This window comes from Cyprinus carpio, chromosome A4, assembly GCF_018340385.1.
Source record: "Cyprinus carpio isolate SPL01 chromosome A4, ASM1834038v1, whole genome shotgun sequence".
Classification (NCBI taxonomy): Eukaryota; Metazoa; Chordata; class Actinopteri; order Cypriniformes; family Cyprinidae; genus Cyprinus; species Cyprinus carpio.
In genome coordinates, this window is record NC_056575.1 from 1,702,987 (window position 1) to 1,728,769 (window position 25,783).

The 25,783-nt window shown below is 40.0% G+C and overlaps 1 protein-coding gene across 2 annotated transcripts; it reads right to left on the reverse strand.

Annotated features, from left to right (window-relative positions):
• Positions 1-29: 29 nt before the first annotated feature.
• Positions 30-21,935, reverse strand: LOC109062050 (AT-rich interactive domain-containing protein 2-like). Of its 2 annotated transcripts, none has more exons than XM_042737493.1 (21): positions 21,815-21,935; positions 21,639-21,732; positions 20,901-20,998; positions 15,756-15,889; positions 14,387-14,605; positions 14,236-14,303; positions 14,085-14,154; positions 13,712-13,962; positions 12,529-12,625; positions 12,232-12,441; positions 11,919-12,083; positions 10,597-10,672; positions 10,378-10,512; positions 10,051-10,250; positions 6,842-9,084; positions 3,940-4,079; positions 3,717-3,855; positions 3,552-3,634; positions 3,342-3,471; positions 3,159-3,250; positions 30-1,456 (listed from the first exon to the last, which is right to left on the reverse strand). In XM_042737493.1, the coding sequence occupies exons 1-21, from the start codon at positions 21,904-21,906 to the stop codon at positions 1,345-1,347; spliced, it is 4,848 nt and encodes a 1,615-aa protein (XP_042593427.1). In that variant the 5' UTR covers positions 21,907-21,935; the 3' UTR covers positions 30-1,344. The 2 variants fall into 2 exon arrangements, with proteins under 2 accessions (XP_042593427.1, XP_042593420.1); XM_042737486.1 differs by having other exon boundaries at positions 3,940-4,082.
• Positions 21,936-25,783: the final 3,848 nt, after the last annotated feature.

Here is a 25,783-nt window from a genome sequence, read left to right on the forward strand (position 1 = left end):
CCAAGAAAAAAAGGCTTGTCAACAGTATGTCAAAAATGTTCAGTCTTTTATTTAAAAACTATAAACAGTCACCAAAGTAAATGAAGCCAATCTATATCAGACTGTTAGATATATGTATCATCGCACACCCTACAGACACTGCAGAAATGGTGAGGTGGGGGGGCGGGGGTTAGGGGTCGTGACCCCGCTGGGATGCTAACACAACAGGCAGTAATAAATGTTACACAACACACAGCAGAGAGGACAGCCTGGGGTCCGGGAGCCGGAATGTGGCGTGGTCGTAAGAATGGATGAAAGAAAAACAAAAAGAAAAAAAAACAATAAAGAAAATGCAAAATAGTACAATAAAATCCCACACTATATTAAGATACAAAAAAGGTCTGGAGGAAAATATCATACCTGCACGGAAAGCAAAGAACACAGGAGAAAACCTGTATAAAACTCCAATTTACAAATACAAAAAGAATCACGTACGGGCGTCGGGCTCGTACTCCGACGCTTACAGTGAATACAGGTTGAGGGGAATACCTTCAATATGTTTGTCTCTTCTACAAAATGACATATGATATATTATTTCATACTCTTTCAGCCAGCAAAATGAGTTCTACAAGTTATAATAGTACAAAAAAGGGGAGAAAAACAAAAAAAAACAAATCACAGTTCCACAAAGAAAAACCTGTAGCCTCCGCCAGCCCTCCCAAAACTTTACAGCATCAGTACCTTCGCAGAATATTTACAGGGTTTAAGTACATTCATCCACTGCTGAGCATAGAATCACATCTCAAACGAGTAACCAGGGGTTGAGTCTGAACCTACTGACGTAATGCTTCTGATACCAGCGGCATGAAGGAGGGAGATTTAACTTTATATCTATTCACAAATATTTACACTATTTTTTTTTTCTCATTTACTTATATTGGTATTTATTTCAATAATAAATAAGTGAAAATATAATCGGCTCAAGTAAGAAAACCAAGCTATCAAGTTGTAAAGAAAAACAAAATCTAGTCACACCCCTGCCGCCCCGCACCTTGTCCACTTGCCCCGCCCCCAGGATCCCCCCGCGCTCCTCCGGGACTATAAAAATGTGCTCGTCGGGCCAGGCGTGAAGAGGGGGTCAGAAGAGTGAAATGGGCGCTGGTTTCTGAGTGGCTGGTGGAAGACCCGTGGCAGTTTGTGAGGGAGGTGGAGGAATGGAGAGAGGGAGGGGGGGGGGGGGGGGGGTTTAGGGAGACGAACGGGAGCTTTCGCCCCACGACCCAACACCGCTGGCGTCCTGTGAGGCAGCAGAATGGGGAAATGGGCTTCTCGTCTCCTTCTGAAGGTTTTTGGGTTGAGCTGAGCTCAGGCCTGCAGAGAGCGCGTGAGTTCGTAAAGGCATTTCGCGAGCGTGGTGGAGACCTCCATAGTGCTCAGCGCCAGCACAGAGAGATGATTTTCATGCCGCCTTACCAACCTGAACACAAACACACAACAGATTAGAGCTGGGGGCAATAAACCGATGCATCGCGAATCGAGAAATGAAGGCGTCGCGATTCTCTCTACTTAGTTTTTAACTGCAGATGGCACTGCGTGCTTTAGGAACAGCTGCATTCTGCTTGCTTCCAGCACCTTACACACACACACACCACCTGAACCTAAAATAATCATTCATAAAGTTCGACAGCGAATTACAAGGATGTTCACAGTGGGCTGTGTTGGCATTAATCTCGCATCATAAAAGCCGATGTGCAAGTACATTTAAACACTTACATTACTCAGCCGAACACACAAACGCACTTCTTCGTGAGCGTGTGGTTAAAAACTAGCCTACAGCGCCATCTGCTGATAAAGACTAAGCTCAGAATCGATTCGAGAGAGAATCACGATGCGTTCAGGAAACCTCTGACTCGATCCACGAATCGTGATGCATCGATTTATTGTCCCAGTCCTACAACAGATACACACCGACTACATTTATGGAGCCAATTTATGCTGATTTTTATTATTTATTTTTTTAAACAAGCTGGAACAAGTGAATCCCAAAAAGCCACATTTCATCCCAAAATATAAAATATTTAGTTTACATTAAGAACAGCAATAATTCTAATAATAGTTACTACTACTTACATAGAATTATTAATAACAGTAATAATAATTAAAAAACAACAACAATGAGGTCTTTTAAAAGCATTAAGATTTTTCGCAGTTAAATTTATGAAAATTAAACATTTCTTACATCTTACAGAAACTGAAATTTTATAAAGTGTTTTTTTTATCTTATGTAGATATACTTTTGTAGAAATGGTACTCTAAATGTCATTACTGCAATGCAGAATTTTTTGTACTGTACTAAAAAAATTCTTACTATGATCGAATTATCTAAATATTTAATATGTAAATTTTAATTATTATTATTATTATGCTATTATATTTTAATATTGGAATAATACATTTAATTAATTAAACATGACTGAAATAAGACTTTAAAATAAAGAAAATATTTTTTGCATTGTTAAATTTTCATGACAATTAAAAATTTCTTAGATCAATTTTACACAAATGGATTTTTTATTATTGAAATATGACCACAGAAATGTTATTGATAATATTGTGTGTATGTTGGTGCTTTTCAAATCGATTGTGATTAATCGCATCCAAAATAAAAGTTTGTGTTTACACAATATGTGTGTACTGTGTACATATAATACACACACAGACACTTATAAATAAAAAAAATATTCATATTTATGTATGAAATATATAAATATTACATCTATTTCATATATATATATATATATATATATATATATATATATATATATATACTGAAAAAGTCAGTTATAAAAAAATAAGTTTTATATATGTGTGTGTATTTATTATATAAACACAAATATACAGTACACGAACATATTGTGTAAACAAACTTATTTTGGACGCGATTAATCGATTTTGTAGCACTAATTAATATATATTAATATATATATATATATATATATATTAATATATATATATATATATATATATATATATATATATATATATATATATATATATATATATATATATATACACACACACACACACACATAAAAAACCTTTTGGCTTAAATGATTATGAATTTATGCTATAAATGAGAAATCTCAAACACAACAACCACACTGAAAGGGTTAACTTACTTCCGTCCACAATCTGAGTACTTGGCGATGCTCTTTAACGTTAAGGCAGCAGTTAGTCTAATGTGTTTGGTCATTGGTCCCTCTTTGTCGTCCTGAGCAAAAAAAAAACACGAATAAAACATTTCAGGCTTTACGCATCTATAACCAGCAGAACGGTCATTGCTGACATGATGTAATACTGACTGTGAAGTCCCTGAACACCAGGTTTCGCGAGCCCCTGCGTAAAGCCATCAGAGCTGCACTGGGGTGGTTGACGAGCGCTTTCTGCGGTCTGGGAGGCGGCGGAGGACTGCTGACCGCCGCTGGAGGAGACCTGCACATCAACACAGTCACAATCTCCATCACAATCATCTACAACCATACGCCAGCAGGAGCTAGAGAAGTCATACACACTTGGAAGTGTTGGGGTTGCTGCCTTGCGTTTGCTCCTCCAGCTTGAGTGCAGCTATGAGCGCTTCCCTCGAGCAGTGCTTATCCTGCAAAACACACACTCTGATCAGTCAAACACACACCTCATTATACCTGCATCTATAGAAGAAGAGAAAGATGGGATCTTGCCTGCAGGTGTGTGATGAAGGATAGTCTCTGGCGAGGAAAAGGTTCACAGCCCTCCCATTGGCACTGCCCTGGGTACGCGTCTTTACTGCCATGATAGGTAGCTGCATGGTAAAACACCTGTGATGGCGTGTCAAACCACCTGGAACAACACGTTAAAGTTAGCATGAACCATCCTTCTCAAGAACAGCATCTATAAAGCAGAGCGCATCACAGGCGTCCTCACCGCTTGCATGCCTGCCACAGACATCTGAAGTTCTGTCCAGGTTTACGTGCTTGATCTGGAGAGAGGGCAGGTGCTGGAGAACTCTGATTGGTTCCCTGTGCAGCCGGATCCACTGGAGGCGGAGTCTGCACTGACATAGGCTGCTATCACACAGGAAAATTGAAACAAGTCTGAATACATGAACTACTGCACATAACAACAATAATAATAATAGTATAAAATGATAATCATATTGTGTATTTACAAATTCTTGCTGTTTTTTTTTTTTTTAGTAAATGCAAGGACTAAAATAATTTAGTGCAATGCACACAGAATCATTCAAAGATTCATCTAATTTTTTTCCCACTTAATAAAATGTAAAAAATAAATTGTGTAAATTTCACTTACTATACGAACTGGGTACTAGGGCTGTGCGATTAATTGAAATCAAATCACAATAGCTATTTGAGACATTGCGCTAATCGCCTGCGATGTGGATGCGATATTAGTCTGTTCAAGAGCATACTGTATGCATGACTGCCAGCCTTACTAACCAATAGAGTGAGAGCACCTCCATTCTCCCCAATCAGCACTGCGCTAGCCAAAGGCGTAAACACCCACCATTAAAAAAAACCAAACAAACAAACAAAAAAAAAAACAAAGTGGGAAAGAGAGCGTGTGATCATGGCATCTACAGGGTCAGATCGATCGTTAGGCAAATTAATACTAAAGAAAAACTTACGTAATATGAGATTACTTTGATATGACAGACACCAAACAAAAAAGGTAACGTTAATTTGCAAGAGCTGTGTCACAACATATCAAGAGCTCCCTTATCGGTTCTGCTTTCAGTGCTGGAGAATAAACGATATATTCTTAGATCTTGTTATTAGTACATGAATGTTATCTTGCACATTTTATCTCCCCAACAGATTCTAATTTGAAACAAGTTTATAATGCATGTTCGCTATTCCCAATTCAGAAGAGCGCACACACAGCCTGAGTCTCTGAATGCTTCTCACACTCGCTCCTCTCTGCTGTCTCACGGAGAGAAACTCACCGCACACACGCAGTCTGTCTCGCAATGCTCGATTATACTCGCGCGTGGCTCCGCACCGCTAGTGTCTACAAGCGCATCTGGCAAAATGGACGAGGCTTGACGCAACTCACGCCTGGCTCCGCGTTTAAAACAAGTGTAAACTCAGTTTAACTGCTTTGCTCATTTCACTTGGATGAAATGAAACATTCAGCACATTTTCCACTTGTTCTTAAAATCTCAAATACTTAAAAATGAATAAATCAACCTATGAAATACTTTAATAATTGACTAAAGGAATACAGATCTTTATTTACACAAAATAATCTTTCCTGTGAAAATCAGTAATTAAGTAAATTCTGTAAAAGTAGTAATACCATTATAATATTCCCTGCTGAAAAAACAAACAAACAAACAAACAATAGAACCCCTCCCAAAACACAATAGAAAATGTAATGGATTTAAGGGTTATAATGGGAATTATATTGCTTTAATGTAAACTATATTGGTGTCTACTGGTATTTGATGGATTCTATTGGTGGGATGTAATATGGCAGATGGGAAACAATAGAACAGTAAATCCTATTGAAATAATGCCCAAAACATACTACAAAAATAAATTTTGTAATTGTTTTAATGGAAATCATAAGAATTTATGTGATGGTTTCTATTGTTTTCTTTCAGCAGGGTAACGATACCCATACTGTGCTGCACACTATTGACATTATTAAGCTAAAGCTCGACTTTGCGAAATTAAAATCACAAATCAAACCACAATCGCAATCTGTCAAAAAAAAATTTGACAATTAGATATTTTCCCCAAATCGCACAGCCCTACTGGATACTCCATTTGGGTCTAGTATTATGCTAGTGTTTTCTTTGATTATTTTATGATTCTTTTTCTCATTTTGATTTTATAATTGAAGATGTGGCCTTTGGCATTATTAACTGCTCTGAAATGAATCGTAGTTAAATTTGCTGATACTTTTGTACATTTTGTAAGCCTGAGGAAAACTGGAAATAATTTTGTAACCATGCAAATTTAAGTGCAAGAATGTTTTTCAGTCCAAATACCACAGAAAATGAAAAATGACTGAAGAATTGTTGCATAAGTTAATTTCACCTGTAATATGAGAAAATTTCATCGGAATATAAGCAACTGAAGTCAGTTCACAAGGAAATAAAATCAACTTCAATAAATCATCATCTAACAAGCATCTAAAACCGACAAGTAAATAAACTTGTTTCTAATTAAGACACTACAGTTGAATAGGGTAAACATTTACAGATATCATTCTTTCACTAGTTAACAAATCACAGACAATTGTTTTGTATTACAAGCTTTCTGAAATATGCAAATTAATTAAATATGCAATGATTTGCATAATTTTCCATTAAAGAAATGTATACACTGGATGAAGTCAGGTTCAAAAATTCTTATTTCAATCGGTTGACATTGTAGAGTTAAAGGTTTCTGCATAGAGGATTTTGGATTTCTCCTTCTATCACCATATTAATCTAACTTAATCTAATCTACATTAATCTAATGAACGATCAACAGCCAGAAAAAAAGTGTTACATAAATCAGGGGAATGATATATGAACAAACCCCACTGTAAAAAACTTAGACGGGAATAAAACTAATGTGTATTTTATGTATGTGCTGAAAAAACCCACAGGTTTTAAAGATATGTACAGTAACCGAACAGATGTAAACAGATAAAGTGTAATAAAAAAACACTTGAATGTGTATTTTGGATGCTTATGAAAGAAACACTGGCTAAAATCTCATTGTTCAGTGCATGAAAAAGCAATGGTTTTGTCTATAGTAAAAAAAAAAGCATCATTGTTGTAACCAGCATCAAACCATGAATCAAAGCACATTACCTGAGCATTGGTTTCAGGAAGCGCCGAGGGCACACTTGGTCTCTGCTGCGCTGCATTCTCTATTGCTACTTTTGCTACTGTGCTTGGGTCTGCGCCGGCCGGCACGGCCACCATGGTGGAGCTGTTACCAGCATTGTTGGGGTCGCTGATGGTCACTATCCGTACACCCATTTTGTTGGGGATTCCGGAGGTATCTCTGTCCCTGTCCTCCAGCGGTCTCTTCAGCGGCCGGCTCTCTGAGGTGCCATTAGCGGGAGGCAGCGGGTGAGCCGGGGGTGGTGGCTCGGAAACGGGTGGAGGTGGAGAGTGATTATGAGGTGGGTGCTGTTGCCTCAGGCCGAGTGTCTCCGAGTTGGAGCCGTTGGAGATCTCGGTGCCGTGGCTGGGCCCGTTGGCCAGGCGTTCGGCCTGCTCTGCTTTGGCAGTGTCCTGCTGAGGAGCAGCAAGAGAGTCCTTGAGGCCGAAAGGCCCGTGCGCTTTCTGAGGCGACAACACCTCGCCGTTCCCCATGTGTTTGGAAGCCTTGTGATTTGGAATGTTTTTGCTCGGATGGGTGGCGTCTGATCGATCGAAGTCACACACCCCGTTCACCATTAGCTTTTTAGGGTCAGAGGGCGTCTGCTTCCCAGGGCCGCCGCTGTCGCCATCTTGTGCCGCAGGGCCGTTCAGTGCCTCTGCTTGGCTGTTCCCTGAGTGGTATGGAGGTAGACTCGAGTCAAACTTCCTCCCGTTGAGCAGCTTTGCCGCAGGTCCGTCCACCTCTGCGGATTCACCATTGCTGGCTTTGGCCGAACCATCGGTGACGGAGTTGTTCTCCATGACCTCGATCTTGCGCTCGTGGATGTGCAGTCCCGTGGCGTCCTTGGCCTCCTCCTCCTTTTGGCAGATGATTCTGTCACCTCGGAAAGGTGGAATGGGCGTGGCTCCTGCAATTGGCAGAGGCGGAGTCAACTGCAGGCCGATTGTGGGCGGAGTCTGCGCTCCCTGACCGGGGAAGCCAGAGTTTGGCACTACTGTGAAGGTAACTTGGTTGCTGGGCGTAGCTTGCAGAAGGGTGCCAGGGGTGGAGGTGGAGATGATCTGCCCTGGGAGGATGGAGATGGGAACGGCACCGGTCGCCTGCAAGGGGCTCTGCATAAGTTGCACGTTTAATTGCGGTTGAGACGGCACCGGACCGCTGTTGGTCACCTGGTATACGACTTGCGGGCTTGGCGCTCTTGTGCACGCAGGAGCGGGAACTTGCGGAGCGGGGAGTATGAGTTTTCCGCCTGGGGTGGAAGGACCGCGTTTCGGAAGCAGTAACTGTTTGATCAGACTGGATTCTGTGGAGGTAGATTGGGCTGGGGGAGGAGGAGGGGGCGGAGTCTGCTGAAACTGGCGCTTGACAGACAGCATATGGCTAACTGTGTTGGGCGGGGATTGCTGCATGGGGATGGGGTTGGGGATTGGTGCATTTGGGGAAGCGGGAGACTGCGTGGGCTGCGGCTGGATGGTTTGAGGACTGGGGTTGGTCAGAACGATTTGATGGATGGCCGGGGCAAATGCAGAGTTGGGTTGTTGATTCTGACTGACGATGACTAAGCTTTGCTGTTGCTGCTGTGGAGGTTGAGGCTGTGGCGACTGAGCTTGCGGTGCAGGTTTGGGGGCGATATTTTGAAATGTGACGCGGTTGCTAGTCATGCCTGAGACAGTCATGACCTGCCCTCCTGCCACCAGCGGAGTGCAAGGTGCACTGACATACTGAGGCGGCGCAAGAACCACAGCCTCTTGGGAAGGGGCACCTTGCTGTCCCTGAGGGGCTTGCAGGCGCTGTTGGGCCACCGAAGGACAAACACCTTGCACTCGACCTGTGAATACATGTCCCTGGGGCGGCGGCGCCTGCTGGATCAGTGTAACGGGAGTGTGATGGAGCAGGGGCTGCTGGGTAGATGAGACGCTGTGGTTGGGAACAGCAGGTGCAGCGGTGGCCGTGGGGATGGAGCTCTGGATCATGGCTGTTTTGAGAATGTCATTGGGTCGTATGGGAACTGGGGCGGTGGCGGGAGGGCAGGGGGGAGGGAGTGCAGCTTGTCCTGGCGGGTTCATGGGGAGTCGTGGAACAGTCGGGGCTGGCGCAGGAGCACTGGGAGCGTTGCCGTGCGACGTTCGGTGCATGGTGAAGGCCACCTGTGGTGCTGCCTGGCCGGCAGTAAGGCTTAGTGCTGGTGCCCGGACAAGCTGCCCCCCCACACCAGGAGGCAGCGCTGCATGGACAAATGAGAAAGAACAAATCAGCTAAAAATGCGACTAGCTTATCGCATTAAACACTGTATGGGCTTTTGTTTTATTCTTACACCTGGGTAAATTATATCTGGTGTTCAAGTTCAGCACTGCACAATGGGGTTAACTAGGGTCTTATGATTTTCATGATGCAGAAAACATGGGCGGAATTGCAGAATCCAGTCATAAAAATGCAATCTGCTGTATAAAAGAATTTGGCAAAATTTGGATGAATAAATCAAATATTGCTGCACGCTTATTCAAATCACGATAATGACTAGTGTCTGTAAATATTAAACTTCAAAAAGACTGCTTTATCTCAAAGTAATAATAATAATACATCAAGGACTAACATACAAGAATAAATTTTCCATCCATGTTTTAAACAGTAAACAGCTGCAGCACTTTGCCAAAAAAAAAAAAAAAACTTTTCATAGGGTACTATTATTGTTACAATTTTATGAGTTCAACTGATGTGTAATTTTTGATAAAAAAAAAAATAATAATAATAATTTGTAAAACATTTTTATTTATTTTTGTAGAAAAAATAAAACAGATTTCATAAGGCCCAAGGCTGATATTCTTATTTATATATTTACAAGGTTATTAAACTTAAATTGTTGCCTGAAGTATTCTGAAACCATTTTTGAAGTGAATGAATATTTTATGAGGTTTATGATTACGGTTGTCTGTTGCTAAACAACTCGCTATAACATTACAGCTTTAACATTTTCACACTGTAGCTTTCACACCACAATTCAGAGTTTGTGAAAATGTGAAAACAAACCAGAGTGTTAGAAACAGTGCTAGATTCTGTTTATAAGTATGAAACATTTCAACGGCCTTTTAACCAGGGTTTAAAAAACTTAAACCCAAGATCAAGTGTAGTGTGAAATCTCTCTCTTGCTAGAATGAGAGTTCTTGAACCAATAATGACACTGTATCTCTACCTGACAGGGGCTGAGGGGTTTCTGAGGGGGCTTCGTGCTTGAGAACTGGTGCAGGACTGGCCTGCTGTTGCTGCTGCTGAAAATAAAGCTGGACAGGAAGAGGAATCGGCCTCTTCCGCACACCAACCACGTGGATTTGAGCCTGCCCACTCAGCCGTGTGTCCTCCACACGCTTCACCGTGTGATTAGGAAACAGCGTCCTGAGAAACACACAAGCACAGCGTTGATTTTGTGTTTGAGTGACGAGTTTCAGCATTTAACATTTACCATTGGGGACGGCACAACTACAACTTCACAGCATCTGCCCAACAGTTCCATTAATCTCACCTCAGGCATTTGTAGAAGTTATTGGATGTTAACACGCCACCCCGCGCCATCTTGCTGCAGGTCGCCAGATATTCAGAGTACATCTCGGAGCGAGAGACCGAGCCGTCTGGATGAACCTCGAAATGAGCATTGAGCCTACCAAGAGCAGAAAGCATTCATAAAACACTAGAAAACATAACAGATTTGAGAAATGCAAGAAGGAAAGAGAGTAAATCTTACCACTGAGTTGTGAATTTCTCTCCATCTACTTCCACAATCCCAGGCGGAGCCGTAGACTGCACAGGCGCCCTGTTCACTACAAACAAACAAATGCAAACACACTGTAAATACAAATTACATGAACTCATTCCTCATTCATTTTTCATTTCAACTCACCCTTCCATACAGTTTTTTTTGTGACTTAAAGCAGTAGTCACTACAACAACATCTGTTTAAAAGTATCTCCTATTTTGTGATAATATTACTCAATATCATAAACACTGATGAGGGAATCTACTTTTGCGCTTTATCATAACACTGCAAAAAAAAAAAAATAATAATAATAATTTGCATGAATTTTTGGAGGTTAAGTTACCTTCATAAAACCTGTATATAAAAGTTTGTTCTTTGAAATAAACCTTTCAACAGTATAAAACAATTTTTAAAAGAGGAGTAGAAATATTACAATCCAATAAAATATGTGACCCTGGAGCACAAAACCAGTCTTAAATCGCTGTCGTACATTTGTAGCAGTAGCCAAAAAAAAAAAACATTGCATGGGTCAAAATTATCGATTTTTCTTTTATGCCAAAAATCATTAGGATATTAAGTAAAGACAAAGATCCATGAAGATATTTTGTAAATTTCATACTGTAAATATATCAAAACTTTTTTTATTAGTAATATGCTTTGTTAAGAACTTCATTTGGACAAATTTAAAGGCGATTTTCTCAGTATTTTGATTTTTTTGCACCCTCAGAGTCAGATTTTCAAATCTAGTTGTATCTCGGACAAGTATTGTCAAATCCTAACAAACCATACATCAACGAAAAGCTGATTTATTCAGCTTTCAGATGATGTATAAATTTCAAAAAAATTTCAGATGATGTATAAATTTCAAAAAAATTGACACTTAAGACTGGTTTTATGCTCCATGGTCACATATGTGTGACAGACAGTGAGCTCTGACATGATGCAAATGTACATTTTGGTTTCCACTTCATTCACCTGTTAAAGTGTAACTATACATTTAATACTGAGTAATGTTAATTAACTATATGCACTTACTATAAGGTCAGGATGAGGGTTGGTTTATGGTTAGTTGCATGCAATTATGTATAATATATTATTATTACTTAATAAGTAAGTACATGCAATGAATAACAAGGACACCATGAAATAAAGTGTTACTGCATTTTCATCTGTCCCATCTTGCATTGTGTGTAAATCACTTATTCTCAACGGTTATTAAAAGAGCGAGTACTTCATGTGATATCTGATTATGTAATTTTGCACATCTCTAGCACACACAAAAACAAAAAGCGGATGCATAGGACACTTACCAGCACCAGGAGTGCCTTGCGTGGGTGTGGGAGCGTGCTCGACAAGCTGCGGCCGAACCTCTGAGACCTGACTGCTCGAGGCCTGATGCTCGATGAGTTTTACTGCAGTCAAGGCGTCCGGTCCAAACGTGTGCAGGTCCACTGATACCAGCCGCACTAGAAGATCTGACACATGAACATGCAAAACATGTCAGTTCACTGCTCCTGATGGTTGGTGGTGCACCAAAATTCGGCAACCAAATTTTCAGGCTGAAACATCACAATAATTGTACGATTTTGGAGAGAGGAAACCGTTGACCGTGTGAACGTGTACCTATGCTTCTCTCCACGGAGGAGATTTTAGAGCACGTGATCTCCCCGAGCTCGGCCAGCTGGTACAGGACCTCCAGCGCGGAGATGACCAGCATGATGTCCGGCAGCGTCAGGAGGGCGATGACTTCTCGGTACGACTCCTGATCCACATACTCGCAGATCAGAACGCCGTTATCCTCCACTTTGCTCAGGTTCCCGAGAATTTCCATGGCTGTAGGATGCATTGGAAATAATGGGCAACTCTCACAGAATACCGGACGTTTTACTGCACAAATGGTTCACCCAAAAACATACTTACCCCTCATTTTGAGAAAACGATCCCGTGACAACAAACACTTCGTGATGGTGTGAAACATCAGATGCGTTGTTCGGAAATCAACTGGATCCAACTGAAGCTGGAAAAAGGACAAAGAGACAGATGGCATTTGATATAATACATAATGTACATAAGTTATGATTATATTGTTTTATTAGATTATATATTTAAGCTGTTTTGTTCCTTAAAACCATAGATTACTTGCTTTTGATATTTGAATTATTTGAAAACCAATTATTATTTCTTGTATTTTAAGTCATTTTAAAGTCTATTGTTTGCTTGGGTCTATTTTTTTAAATCACAAAAAAATATCCAATTACTTGATTAATTGTTTAAATAATCGACCGATTACTCGATTACCGAAATAATCATTAGTGACAGCCCTAAACTACACTAATGCAATCTTTTTACATGAATAAAACATGTTAGTTGTTGTTTTAATATCATGCCAGCTTCTTTGGGTATTTTCATGATGAGAAACAAGTTGAAATAATATAAGAGAGCAATTTAAAAACCTATATGTTACCCTGGACCACAAAACCAGTCTTAAGTGTCAATTGTCGAAATTGAGATTTATATATCATCTGAAAGCTGAATAAATAATCTTTGCGTTGACTTATGGTTTATTAGGATCGGACAATATTTGGCTGAGATGCAACTATTTGAAAATCTGGAATCTGAGGGTGCAAAAAAATCTAAATATTGAGAAAATCACCTTTAAAAGTTGTCCAAATGAATTCTTAGCAATGCATATTACTAATCAAAAATTAAGTTTTGATATATTTACAGTAGGAAATTTACTAAATATCTTCATGGAACATGATCTTTACTTAATATCCTAATGATTTTTGGCATAAATGAAAAATCGATAATTTTGATCCATACAATGTTTTTTTGGCTATTGCTACAAATATACCCCAGAGACTTAAGACTGCTTTTGTGATCCATCCAGGGTCACATATGTTTGCCTCAGACAAAAAAAACAAACAAACAAACAAAAAAAAGGGCTTATTTTCAGCAGTAATCCAAAAGCCAATGGATGGAAAAATCCTTTTTTTTTTGTTTTAGGGGAATTTTGGTGATGCAAACTTGCATGTTGGCCCGACTAAAAAAAAAATGTTGTCATTTCAGCACTCTATAAAGACCTAGTAGAATGTAGACTAACCTCTCCGGCGACGTTGCCGAGCGTGTCGAGACCCAGCTGCCGCAGCTGGATGAAGGTGCAGTGCGCACACAGTAAGAGGAAGCGCAGACATGTGCGATTAGCTGCCAGGAGTTTGATGTTGGCCTCCTCGAAGGACAGGTTTCTCAGAATCATCGCCACCTGCAACACCCGCTGGCCCTCGACGTTTACGATACCTACGGCACGTTTCGGGTGGAAGAGAGGAGTGCAGACGTCCCTCGTCTCCAATCCGTCTGAAAAATACACAATGCACACTTAGTGTTACGTAATGCTTGATTAAAACATATCAACTAATCAAAGCAAAACTACCACATCAACTGAAACAAGAGTAGCCGGGACGCAAACAACCACATACTTTGGGGTGTGCAGCTCTTGTCTGAGATGAGATCTTTTACTTCATTGTCTTCAATGACATCTTTCCAAAACTAAGAAGACAAGAAAATAAGAGAGTTAAGAGCACAAGAGCAGAAAGCAAGCAAGAAATGCATGATGACATCTTCTCTTACCCTCACAAAGTCCCGTGACGTTTTCTCCTGCCAGTCTGTCCCAAATAAAGCAGAAAAGCTGCCTAACGCTGAAAGACAAACAGATGTAACGTTAGCACACGCATGCAGTCCCAAAGTGCAAATACTCTGGTAGCCGCAGAATTAAACGCACAGTCGTCGAAGACTCCCGCGTGTGCCAGCAGCAGCGTGACGAGTTTGGGCTCTTTTTCTAGCTGCATGGCGTGCTTGCTCTCGTTGGACAGGAGCGTGCACACGTTAATGGCGAAGTCCACCTCGTTCGGGAGCCCAGACAGGAGAGACAGCACCAGTTTGTTGTAATCGGATGGAGGGACGAAATCCGTCGACAGCCCATAGCTTTGGCGGAGATAGTCTGTCAAACAAAGGATAAGCAAAAGATAAACTGTGTTATATTCCTAAAGAGTTCCTGAAGAAATTGTGAGCAGTCTGAGTGTGTCTTGAGACTGGCATCGGGTTGTTCAGACCACATGTAAACTTCACTTCTCCCAAAATGATCTACATCAGCATATAGAAGGTTAGGAAATATTAATTGCACTTTATTTTACAATCCTGCTCTGCATATACATAATATGTACTTATTGAAGTACTAAAAGTAACCATAAACTTACCCCTAAACCTGATCTTAACCAATATAGTTACCTTGTATTACTCCTTACTTCATTAGATAAGCACACAGTAAGTGCACATACTGTAAAATAATGCAACCTTTAGATTAAATTTTAATGTTTAAAAAAAAAAAAGACTACAACAACAGTGTCCTATGAAATGTTTTATTTTTTCAGAAATTCGGTGTCATCGGTTTTCATTTTTCTGGATTCTGTGCTTTATGGTTTAATACAAATGTATTATGGAAATCTGTGGTTATAATTTTTGCCATATAAGAGTATATTCATGGCAAACTCAAGAACAATATTTAATACAGTCTAAATCTTTTATCATTTAAATCAAATAAACAATTCCTTTCTTTCTTTCTTTTTTTTTAGCAAACAAAGTGCTGCACATCAGAGGTTTATTGTTAAAATTAAAACACGTATGAAAAATTGTGTTCCTGTGCGATACGATTTCAGAAAATGTTTTACTAAACCAAATTTTTTTATTATTAATCTGAGAAGTACACTCTACTCATTTTTTTAAATTAAACCAAACTCATTTTGGGAGACCTTCACGAAAAAATCTTTGAGTTAGTGTGTATCTGACGATAGTTTAATCAAATGAATTGGTCAAATGCTGGTGAAATGATTCTCAGAGCAGTTCTGGAAATGAAGTTCACGTGTTCATGTCCTCATATAGTGAGACTAAAACCTACCCCAACCCTTATGTACAGGGAAATATCGTCTGTCTCTCTGAAAGGAGTGCAGTGGCAGGAGTACTATTTCTTCATGGCATTAAGAGTTTTCACAGGTGCAGCTCCAACACACACTAACCCTTTGAGCCAGCTGTGTGTGTGTGCGTATGTGTGTGTGTGTGTGTGTTTCAGAGAAGCAGACAGGGCTCATCTGTACCTGATACAGTGTGTTGCTGGTAGTTGTATGACGTGGGTATTGCACCAATCGGAAGCAAATGTTTAGGATTCCCTGGCTGCTCCTCTTCATCTTCCTCTCCAAAGTGATGCACCTTTTCATACTTCTCTAAATAGCTGCAGAGAGACCAGAAAAAGACATCAGCACACAGAACACACAAAGCTGCGTACCTCAGGGACTGAGAAAATCGATTAGCATTTGTATGTAACATGCAGCTTTTCTCTTCTCAAGACATTAAGTGCTGGACTGGAGTGCTGTGGATTATTGTGATGTCTTTATCAGCTGTTTATACTCTCATTCTGACGGCACCCATTCACTGCAGAGCAAGTGATGAAATGCTACATTTCTCCAAACCTGATGAAGAAACAAACCCTTCTGCATCTTGGATAGCCTGAGGGTGAGCACATTTTCTACCAGTTTTCATTTTTGGGTGAACTATTGCTTTAAGATGCACCTTACACATAATTTAATTAAGATTTGAAAAGTTTTCGGAAGTGATACTAAGACGACAAACAGACAATGACAAATTGACAACTGGAAAGATTAAATGCAAAGAGAAAACACACATGCAAAACTCTGCAACCTAACAAAAGTCACACTTGATCAAACCCTCACTTAAAACACAAGATAACGGCACACTTTACCACATCACACAACTCTGTAACCTCACACACTGAAAGACGGTCAGAAAGCATGAGCCGTTTATTCCAGAGAATCAGGGATCAACTGTATTGTGAGTCAAATAGTAATATTCACAGTCCTGCTCCGCGCGAGAGTATGAGTCATGAGTGGTTCCCTCAACTGAATGAGCTTTCACTTACACACAACCTCCCACGTGCTACAATACAAACACTATAAATAGATATCTGCACTCCATAAACACACTGTATGAAAATAACACACTGCACTGGACACACACAGCGTGGACAGACATTCAACTCCCTGGACTGTGTAATTGTAGGATTTTAATTAGTGATAGTTGATATAACTGAACAAGATACCTAGCAGATAACCAGACCCACTAAAGAAACGCTAGTCCTCCCTCGTCAGATTAAATTTTTTCACAATCTGTGTGAATTACGGTGATATGCAAAACTTGTTTGCTGAAGTTAAAAGGATAGTTCACCCAAAAATGAAAACGGTGTCATTATTTACTCACCCTCAGGTGCTTCCAAACCTGACTTTTTTTCCCCTGTGGAATACAAAAAGAAAATATTTTGACGAATGATGGCAACCAAACAGTTTCAGTTCCCTTTAACTTTCACTGTAGTTTTATTTTTTTTGTCCATATAATGAAAATGAGAACAGAAACTGTTTGGTTACCGACATTCTTCAAAATAACCTTTTATGTTTAATTCATGCAAGTCCGGAATGACATGAAGGTGAGTAAAAAATAATGACAATTTTCAACTTTGGGTGAACTATCGCTTCAAATTGTATACCAACGTTATATTCACCAGCTGTGACTCAATGAATTCAAAACATAATGTAGATGCTGATGATTGTCTCATTTAGGTCAGCGTGTGAGTTCAGACAAACCCAAACTTAAGCTTCTCGAGACACTATCATCGGGTTTATTACGTAGTTTAAGTCAGGGGCGCTCAGTCCTGTTCTCGGAGATCTACCTTTCTGCAAAGTTTATCTCCAGCACTAATCAAATACACCTGAATCATCTAATGGAGCACTCGATAATCACAAACAGATGCTGAAGGAAGGCAGATCTCCAGCAACCGTTTCTCTCTTTTCATTCATAAACATAAAAGGCAAAAAACACAGCATCTGCTGTCTAAACCGGAGATGTAAATACAGAAATGAAGCTGACTGATGAGGAACTACGGCATCCAGTCAGCGTTCACGTGAACATCCCCATTCCTGAGGTCCAGACAGAGAATTACTGCCCTCTACTGGAGACACAGAAGAAAAAGGTCAAGTTTCACCTGCAGGAGCTGCTGAATATATTTGTGTCTAGGAGAAAATCAAATATGTCTACAGTCAACGGTTATGCAACATCTACATCTTCAAACAGAATTAAAACTGAGTGTATGCAATGCAGCTCCTCTCTACTACAATGAAACTAAACTAAGGCAAAGCAGGCTGTGGATAAACTAGAATAAATTAAACACTATCATAACATGACCATGATGTTTTACATATTCACATGTGAAATTTACACTCTTTAAGGCCACACTGAGAGCAGGCTGACCAAAAACAAATCTGAGACCAAAGACTGTCTGGCTAGATATGAACAGAGGAATTAAATTATATTCTATGTTTTCAGACGATTTGCATTTGAGGCTCATTTGCATGCAATTTAAAGGTTTTATTTAAAGTTAAATAAACAGATTCACAAAGCATTCACTATAGTGTAATTACACAATTAAGTACTGCGTTATACTGATTAACATGGTGCTTACTATAGGCTTTGGTTTAGGGTTAGTTTGGAATTATGCATAATTTACTGTTATTAGCATAGTAAGTACATGCACCGTATAACAAAGACAATAAAATAAACTTACCAAATATTTCTCAAAAACTGAGAACATTTGAATTATTAGTCAAATTAAATCAATGAACTGACATGAACTGAATAAATGATTGGTAAGAACAAACCACATCACACATACACCATGCATAAAAAAAATAAAGCTGCGCTGTCACTAAAAACGGACTATTTGCCGATTAAGACATTGACATGTGTTGTTTAGCTGCTCTCCCCTCTTTAGCTGGCAGACGGAGTGCCTGACTGCAGATGACTCATTTCACAGGCTCCGATCAGTGCCGAGTGGTTCAGCGGCAAGCGCATCATACCACAAACTCAAAGACCCAAGTTCAAATCCCTCGCCAGCTCTTCCTCAGCTGTGACGGTGTAAACACACAACCCAATCCCTCTTTTCGGCATGAGCGAAAAGAGTTACACAAGACAACAGCGTCCTAATAGAGACACCTGTTCTACTGCAATCCATGAAACAAGTGCAAATGAAATCCTTCATTTTTGTCTGAAGACTCACACTGGTGTTGCTAAGAAAACGTGACGCTTTGGAGCCAGCGAGTGTTTGTCGGCGAGTGAACTGGACTAAGTGAGAGCCGACAGAAATGAGCATCTACTAAAGCAAGATCTTCTGAATCCCTTTTCCCTCGTGTGACGCGCGTGGGACACTCCCGAGGTTTTCAGTGGCTTTGAGATAAACCTCGAATGCTTCTGGTTTACAAAAAGTAATTTTGTAATTGTACTAGTTGCGAGTGTTTACATATATATAGTCATAATAAGTAATACTGCAAAAACTGATTTTCTCTCATTTGATGTTGCAAAAATTCTTCATTACAGCTTCTGGAGTGCTCGGAGTGATCATGTCTGTCTAAACTCTTTGGCTTCGCTTCCACCGAGCGCTTCAGACTCCCCGAGAGACAGATACACCTCAACATGACACAAACCTCTCCAGGATTTCAAAAACAACCAGCGTTACATCAGAACTGAGCAGCACTGAGGCCTTTGATTATGAAAATAAAACCCAAAGAGAGCACATCTAATAAAAATATGCATATGCTACAGTTAAAGCTCATGCAATCTCTCACTGGAGAGCTCTCACGAGGATCTCTCTCCGCTCTCACGACGAAGACACACGGGAGATTGTCGTTTTGCATCCCTCGCCGTTCTGAGCTCTCGTCGCCGAACAAACAAGCTCTCTTGCAACGACTGTGAGGATGGTAAAAGACGCTTTGCAGAATGGTGATTATGTTTAGTCCGTTGCATGGCAGGTGTACGTCTCCTTCTCACGGCCCACACAGCCTAAACGCTCCCTGCTGCCAAGTCTGTCTGTCTCACCCCCCCATAACCTACTAAACTAGAGAGGAACGCACGTGGAAAACCAGCAGCCGCGCTCACTGTAGAGCAGACCGCAGTGCTACAGCCGTGCGCTCCTCGCTGCCGATACTACAAATATATAAAAACAGTACGATTTTGCATGTGTAACAGCTGGTGAAATTATGCCTTTGGTGGTTTATCAACGGATCAACCGTGTGCACGTTGTAAAACACCATTAACCACATTCATAAACACACAGATAACCTAGAAAGCACAAAACACGCTCTATATGGCAAAACCAAGTGACAGGTGAAGTCTGAACACAGATCCAAAACAATCAGGCAGCACTCTTAAGTTTCCTGTCTCTTATTTAAATATACAGGACTCAGCACATGCACGCTGTGAAATTTCTTTAATACTTATCAACACTGATAAATTACAAAACTGTCTAATAAACAAAAGACTCTTATAGACCAATGCAAGTGACAAATGCATCCTTAAAAGTGACCCAAATACAAGTCCAAAACAACCCTCTAACCTCCTGATTTAGACTTGAAAATCCTTCCATATTAAAACACTTGTAATGTTACATTACAACATTTTACAAAAGAACCATGCGTTACTCAGTGAGTGGCAAAAAACTACTTAAACTAAGGCCTGATTTTGTTTTTGTCTCATATTTAAATATACAAGAATCAGTGCATGCATGTTGTGAAGCTTTTAAAAAAAATACTAAAAAATCAAACCACAAAAATGCCGATAAAACAAAAGACTCCTATAGACCAATGCAAGTGACAGATGCATCCTTAAAAGTGACCCAAATGCAAGTCCAAAATATCCACCTTTTAATGCCGTAAAACTCCTGATTTGTATTTTAAAATCTTTCTATATTAAAACACAAGAAACGATGCACTTTAACACTTTATAGAAAAAAGAACTGCAATTAGAAAAGTAGAAAAGAACTAAATCCTATTACAGAGTTGCGTCTCTTATTCAAACATGCAAAACCTGTCATTAAAACAAAATACTTCAATGCAACTGACAGATGCATCCTTAAAAGTGACTCAAATACAAGTCCAGAAGCACAGTTTTCCAGTGTAAAACTCCCTGATTTAGATCACTTTTGCCACATAATGTTAAACAAAAGCTGAAATTAAAAAACGCTGTAAAAAGTCTCCTAAATCATCAACACGAACATACGATCCTCCAAAACGCACCCTTGTGAGTCAGAACCGAGCCGCGTGTGTGAGTGCATCGCAGCGACTGTAAACATTGAGCACATGTGCCGGAGCTGATCAGAGAGAAACTGAATAAGAAAGACTCACCGAAGGTAGTACTGTTTCAAAACAAAAGCAGCATTCGAGCAGCTCCTGGGGAAACTGAATTCCTCGCTCAGCTCGGCCCAGAGGTTCTTGTCGGACACCTGTAGGGTGAGGAGACAGGTGAGAGGGGTTCGGTTCAGATGCAGGACCGTGTGTGTGTGTCAACAGTGTCTGTCTGTGTGTATGTGTGTGTGCGTGTGTGTGTGTGCATGCTAACTCCCATTAGCACTCCAGCTAACTTACACTTTCCCATGTGAAATGAATAAATCAAACCAGTAGCCGGGAAACAATGTGCTCCGTGGCGAACCCGTCCGAGCCCACCGGACCCCGGCCCGCGGATCTGTGCGAGGTTTGCGGCTGTATTTACAGCGCGGCACACACAGGCCTGAGTGCGGCCTACAGTCGCTCAATCCTCCGCCACACGAGAGGGATAAAGCCGCTGATGTACACGGCGGATCCGGACGGGGTTCGGTGCCTCAGACTCGGTACGAGTAATCGATGTAAAAGCCGCCCGGTAATTTTGAAGTGAGTGTGTGTGAAAGTGTGTGTGCGCGCGCGGCTGGGGCCAATACACACACACACACTACATTACACGACACAACACACATACACTCACTCACTCACTCACATACACTTACACAGGCCGATGTACGGCAGAACCGCGGACAGATCCGCCGAACCGGGCTGGAAGAGTGTGTGTGAGATGAGAAATATTAAGTTGAGTGTGTGTGAGGAACTTACCTTCGCGAAGCCCCCTAAAGACACCACTCTCACATACAGAGCGCCCAGGTCCAGCTCCTTCCCACCCACCACGGGAACCTTTTTAAACGGAGATCTGTGGAGAAAAACAGTCGAATGAGCCGTCCGGACCCCTCACCGGTCACCCAAGTTATAATAAGACCGAAATTCCCGCTCACCCTCTGCTGTGGTGAAATTGCCGCAGCTCGTCCAGGAAAGCCTGTCCTTTCCTCCGCTGCTCGGGGAGGTTTTTCCCCGTCGAGTTCGCCATCGTTTCGCTGAAATTCGGTCAAAACCCCCAGCTCAGATTCGGTTCCTAAGAATCCGGGGATCCCATGCTCCGGTCCGCTCCGCTCCGGCGCGGCTGCGTGTTTGAAAAGTTAAAGAAACGACGGAGGATGAGAGTGGAGAAACCCGCTCCAACGGCAGCCTGAACAGCCCGCGAACCCGAGCGAGCTCAGTCCAACGGCACCGCGGCACCGCTCATGGCTGCACGGGGAAACAACGGCACCGGCTGCGCTTGTGTTGGGGTTTGGAGTGGGTTTTTTGACAGTGCGGGACGGACGCGGCTCCGGTTTAATCGCGCACACTGTGAAGCGGCAGCGGGATCCAGTTCAGACAAAAAGACCCGAGGCCGCGCGGTTCCGCGGCGCCCCCATCAGGCAAGCGTCAGTACAGCAACCGCCACAGCGCCGCTCGTGAACAATAGACGGAGCTCGCTGACGCACAGGGAGAGTCGCGAAACTCCTCCACACAGTGAAAAACGAAATCAAGCAGTGAGCGTCGGTGGGGGGAAGGGAACTGACAGTTTAACGTCATGAATATGATAAAACTTGAGCCAGACAAAGTGTTTGTTGTTTTCTATCCCCACAAAGAAGATTAGTTAAATTAATAGATTTTCAGTATATTAGTTTTTGCAGACAAACCCACGTGTCAACTACTAACTTGAGTTTTCATTTATAAAGCTCTAAGAATTTTAAGTGAATTTCCTGCAAATATGGAAAAAAAAAATAAAGGGTCTCGGTTAAATATGTGCAAATTGTCACATGACCAGAGCAGTTTAATTCATGTTGCACCACGAGAAGACGATGGCTGCATCAAAGCTCCAATACAAAAGGCTTTGTTAACATAATTTTTGGTACATGTTATCTACAAGGTGTCTAGCATTAATATATGAATTCACAACAATTCAGTTTTGTTGAGTGTTTTCATAGAATGAGTAAACATGTTGATGGCAACAATAGCGACCGCTGGGATAATAGTGCACTTACAGTTGTTGCACTAAAATGTTGCGGTGACAGAATTACAGTGAATATTACACTAAATGAAAAGTTTAGATGTTACAAATAAGTTACAATAATGATGTTGTAATACTGGTAGCACTAATATAACAATTTTATGAAGTATGTATGCAATAATGTAACAATTTTGAAATAATATCTCAGTATTCCTATTAGGTTTTTATGCATTATAGTAACTCTAGAATGTGATCAAACTTTAGTTTAAAATAGCTGGGCTGATATATATATATAATTGTGATAACTGCAGAAATATGTTAATTCAGTATACACATTATCCCACCGGTCTCCGACTATAAAACACAATTCCAAAAAATGAAAAATAAAAATAATAATTATTATTATTGATTATTTCAAAGGGTTATTATTTACCAGTGTTTGGGGTAATGCATTGCAAGATTACTTAATTTGAGTAACTAGAAAAGTAATGATCAACCATACTAATAGTGAACATTCAGATGTTTTTATTTTTTTATTTATTTATTCAACCTTATTTTGTTCCTGGTTAAATATTTTCTACGTACATCTAAATTTTGTAAGTGAAAGCCTTTCTTTAGAATTTTTCTTGAAGATTTAAATCTCTATATATCTATGATTTCTGACGCTTCTAATAAGAAAGCCGTAAAAACTGTGAGTTTATTAAAAAAGGTACATTATCGTCTCGCTCCCTGGCATGATATACTGTCATTCTGTGACACGTTCTAAAAAAAAAAAAAAAAAAACATACTAAGAAGCAAAAATGACTTCAGATAAACATAACATTTGTGTTATTGAGAGAAAACGAAGCCAAACCAGATGACAAAAAGTAACGCGAAAGTAACGTAACACATTACCTTCCATAAAAAGTAACAATGTAATTAGTTACTTTCTGAGGAAGTAACGCAATATTGTAATGCATTACTTTTAAAAGTAACATTCCCCAACACTGCTAATGACACATCATCCGGACACACTATTTGGGATTAAACGGGTTAATAGTTTAAGTCAAACCATGATGTCTGCAGTTAACGAGGACACTCTGCGCTTTGTCGCAGCGGATGGACAGTAATTTACTCCCGGTCCCTTGCAGCAACCGCCGGGCGGATATAAACGACAAGGGGTGACTACATTCAACCATTACACGCACCCCTCTCGCGTGTTATTCTGCCACAAAATGGCGGAGCTCGACGCGAAAGACCCCATTTTGTCAAGCGAACGATAAAAACAGTTCGAGGAAGCGGAATTTTTATAGTTTATAACGCTATTTCGAGCGAGTTTGGGATGCGTTTTGCTGCGGGCGCTGCTATGTTGAGCCGTGGTCCGCGCGCTCCGGGTTTGACGCAGCTCGAGCGCTGCGAGAGTGAACGCGCCCGAATAAATACATTTATCAAGCGAGATTAGATTTATATCATATTTCTAATAACTTTGTTCGAGGAATCATTTTATCTACAATCTGTAAGATATCCAACTGTTTCTGGTTCTTTAGATTTGTAAACCTAGTTTGTTTTCATTTACTCGTTGTATATTAATAACACTCCGCTTCCGTGTTTTAATATCTAAAGTCTTGTGCTGTAAAATTGTGTATTTACATCTGCTAAGAATTGCAGCATTTTATGTGTGTATAGCTGTCCAAACCATACATTGTAAAACCTGGAAATATCAGAGGATTTAAAAATGTCAAGGCCTAGAAATGCGATGGAAATTGTTAAATATGATCATCTTGTGATCAGTATGCTTTTTTGTAAGTGCAATCTCTTTGAAAAATTATATTTACATATATATATATATATATATATATATATATATATATATATATATATATATATAAATCATTGGACATAAATTAGGAAGCAAATAGAAATGCACGGACATGAAGACTGAGGAAGAGTTTAGTTTGCATGCAGCTTTACTTCAGCTATTAAAACCTGCATCATCAGAGAAGTTATTAGACATAAGCCAGATTGTCCACCTAATCTGTTTAACATTAGTCTATCATCTGATGCATACACGAGCAAATCCAGTCTTTGCTAAACTCAGACACAGCCATAGGTGTTCAGTAGCATATGAAGGTTTTGAAGGAGAAAAGACGAGATGTGATCAATAAAAGTGTGTAGAGTTCGCCATCACGTGGTTAAACATCGAAAATGTTCTGTATTCAATTTCTACGTTTAAACCAAGAACATACACATGCCTTAGAAACACACTGATAGATTTTCAAAACAGATTTTTATATGCATCTACACGCTAATTGAAAATAACCCATAAAAACATTAATTATTTTTTATTAATATATTAATAGTAATATTTTGATTCGGTTTTTTGTATTTTCCATCTCAGTAATTTGGCTGTTTTAATCATTTCTAGGAGCTTCTGTTTTAAAATGTCTAGATAATGTTTATTTTTATATCAGTTTTAGGTATTTTAATCAAGTTTTTATCAAGTTAAACTAAATTAAAATGAGAATGTTGCCTTGACAACTGACTGAAAACCTTTCCACACATTTACATTACAAATACAAAGTTTTCTATATATTTTTTCAGTTCCGATTTATTTTATTTCAAGTTTTTTTTTTTTATAGTATTAGTTTACTATAATAATCCTGGCATAAACTAATAGTTAGATTGCATTGGTTGGTCAAATATAAAATGTAAATATTTAAACCCTCAGCTTGTAGTTTGTGTTTTTAGCCACTAGTGTACAGCACTATCACACACACGAGCTGCTATAATCTCATGATATCGATGATAAGATTTTTATAGTTTTTTTTTATATTTTTATAGTCTATGAGTGAAACTCATTTTCACTGTGGTGTATGCAAATTTCAATGTTGTTATATTTTTCATATTTATTTATACATTATTCTTATTCTTT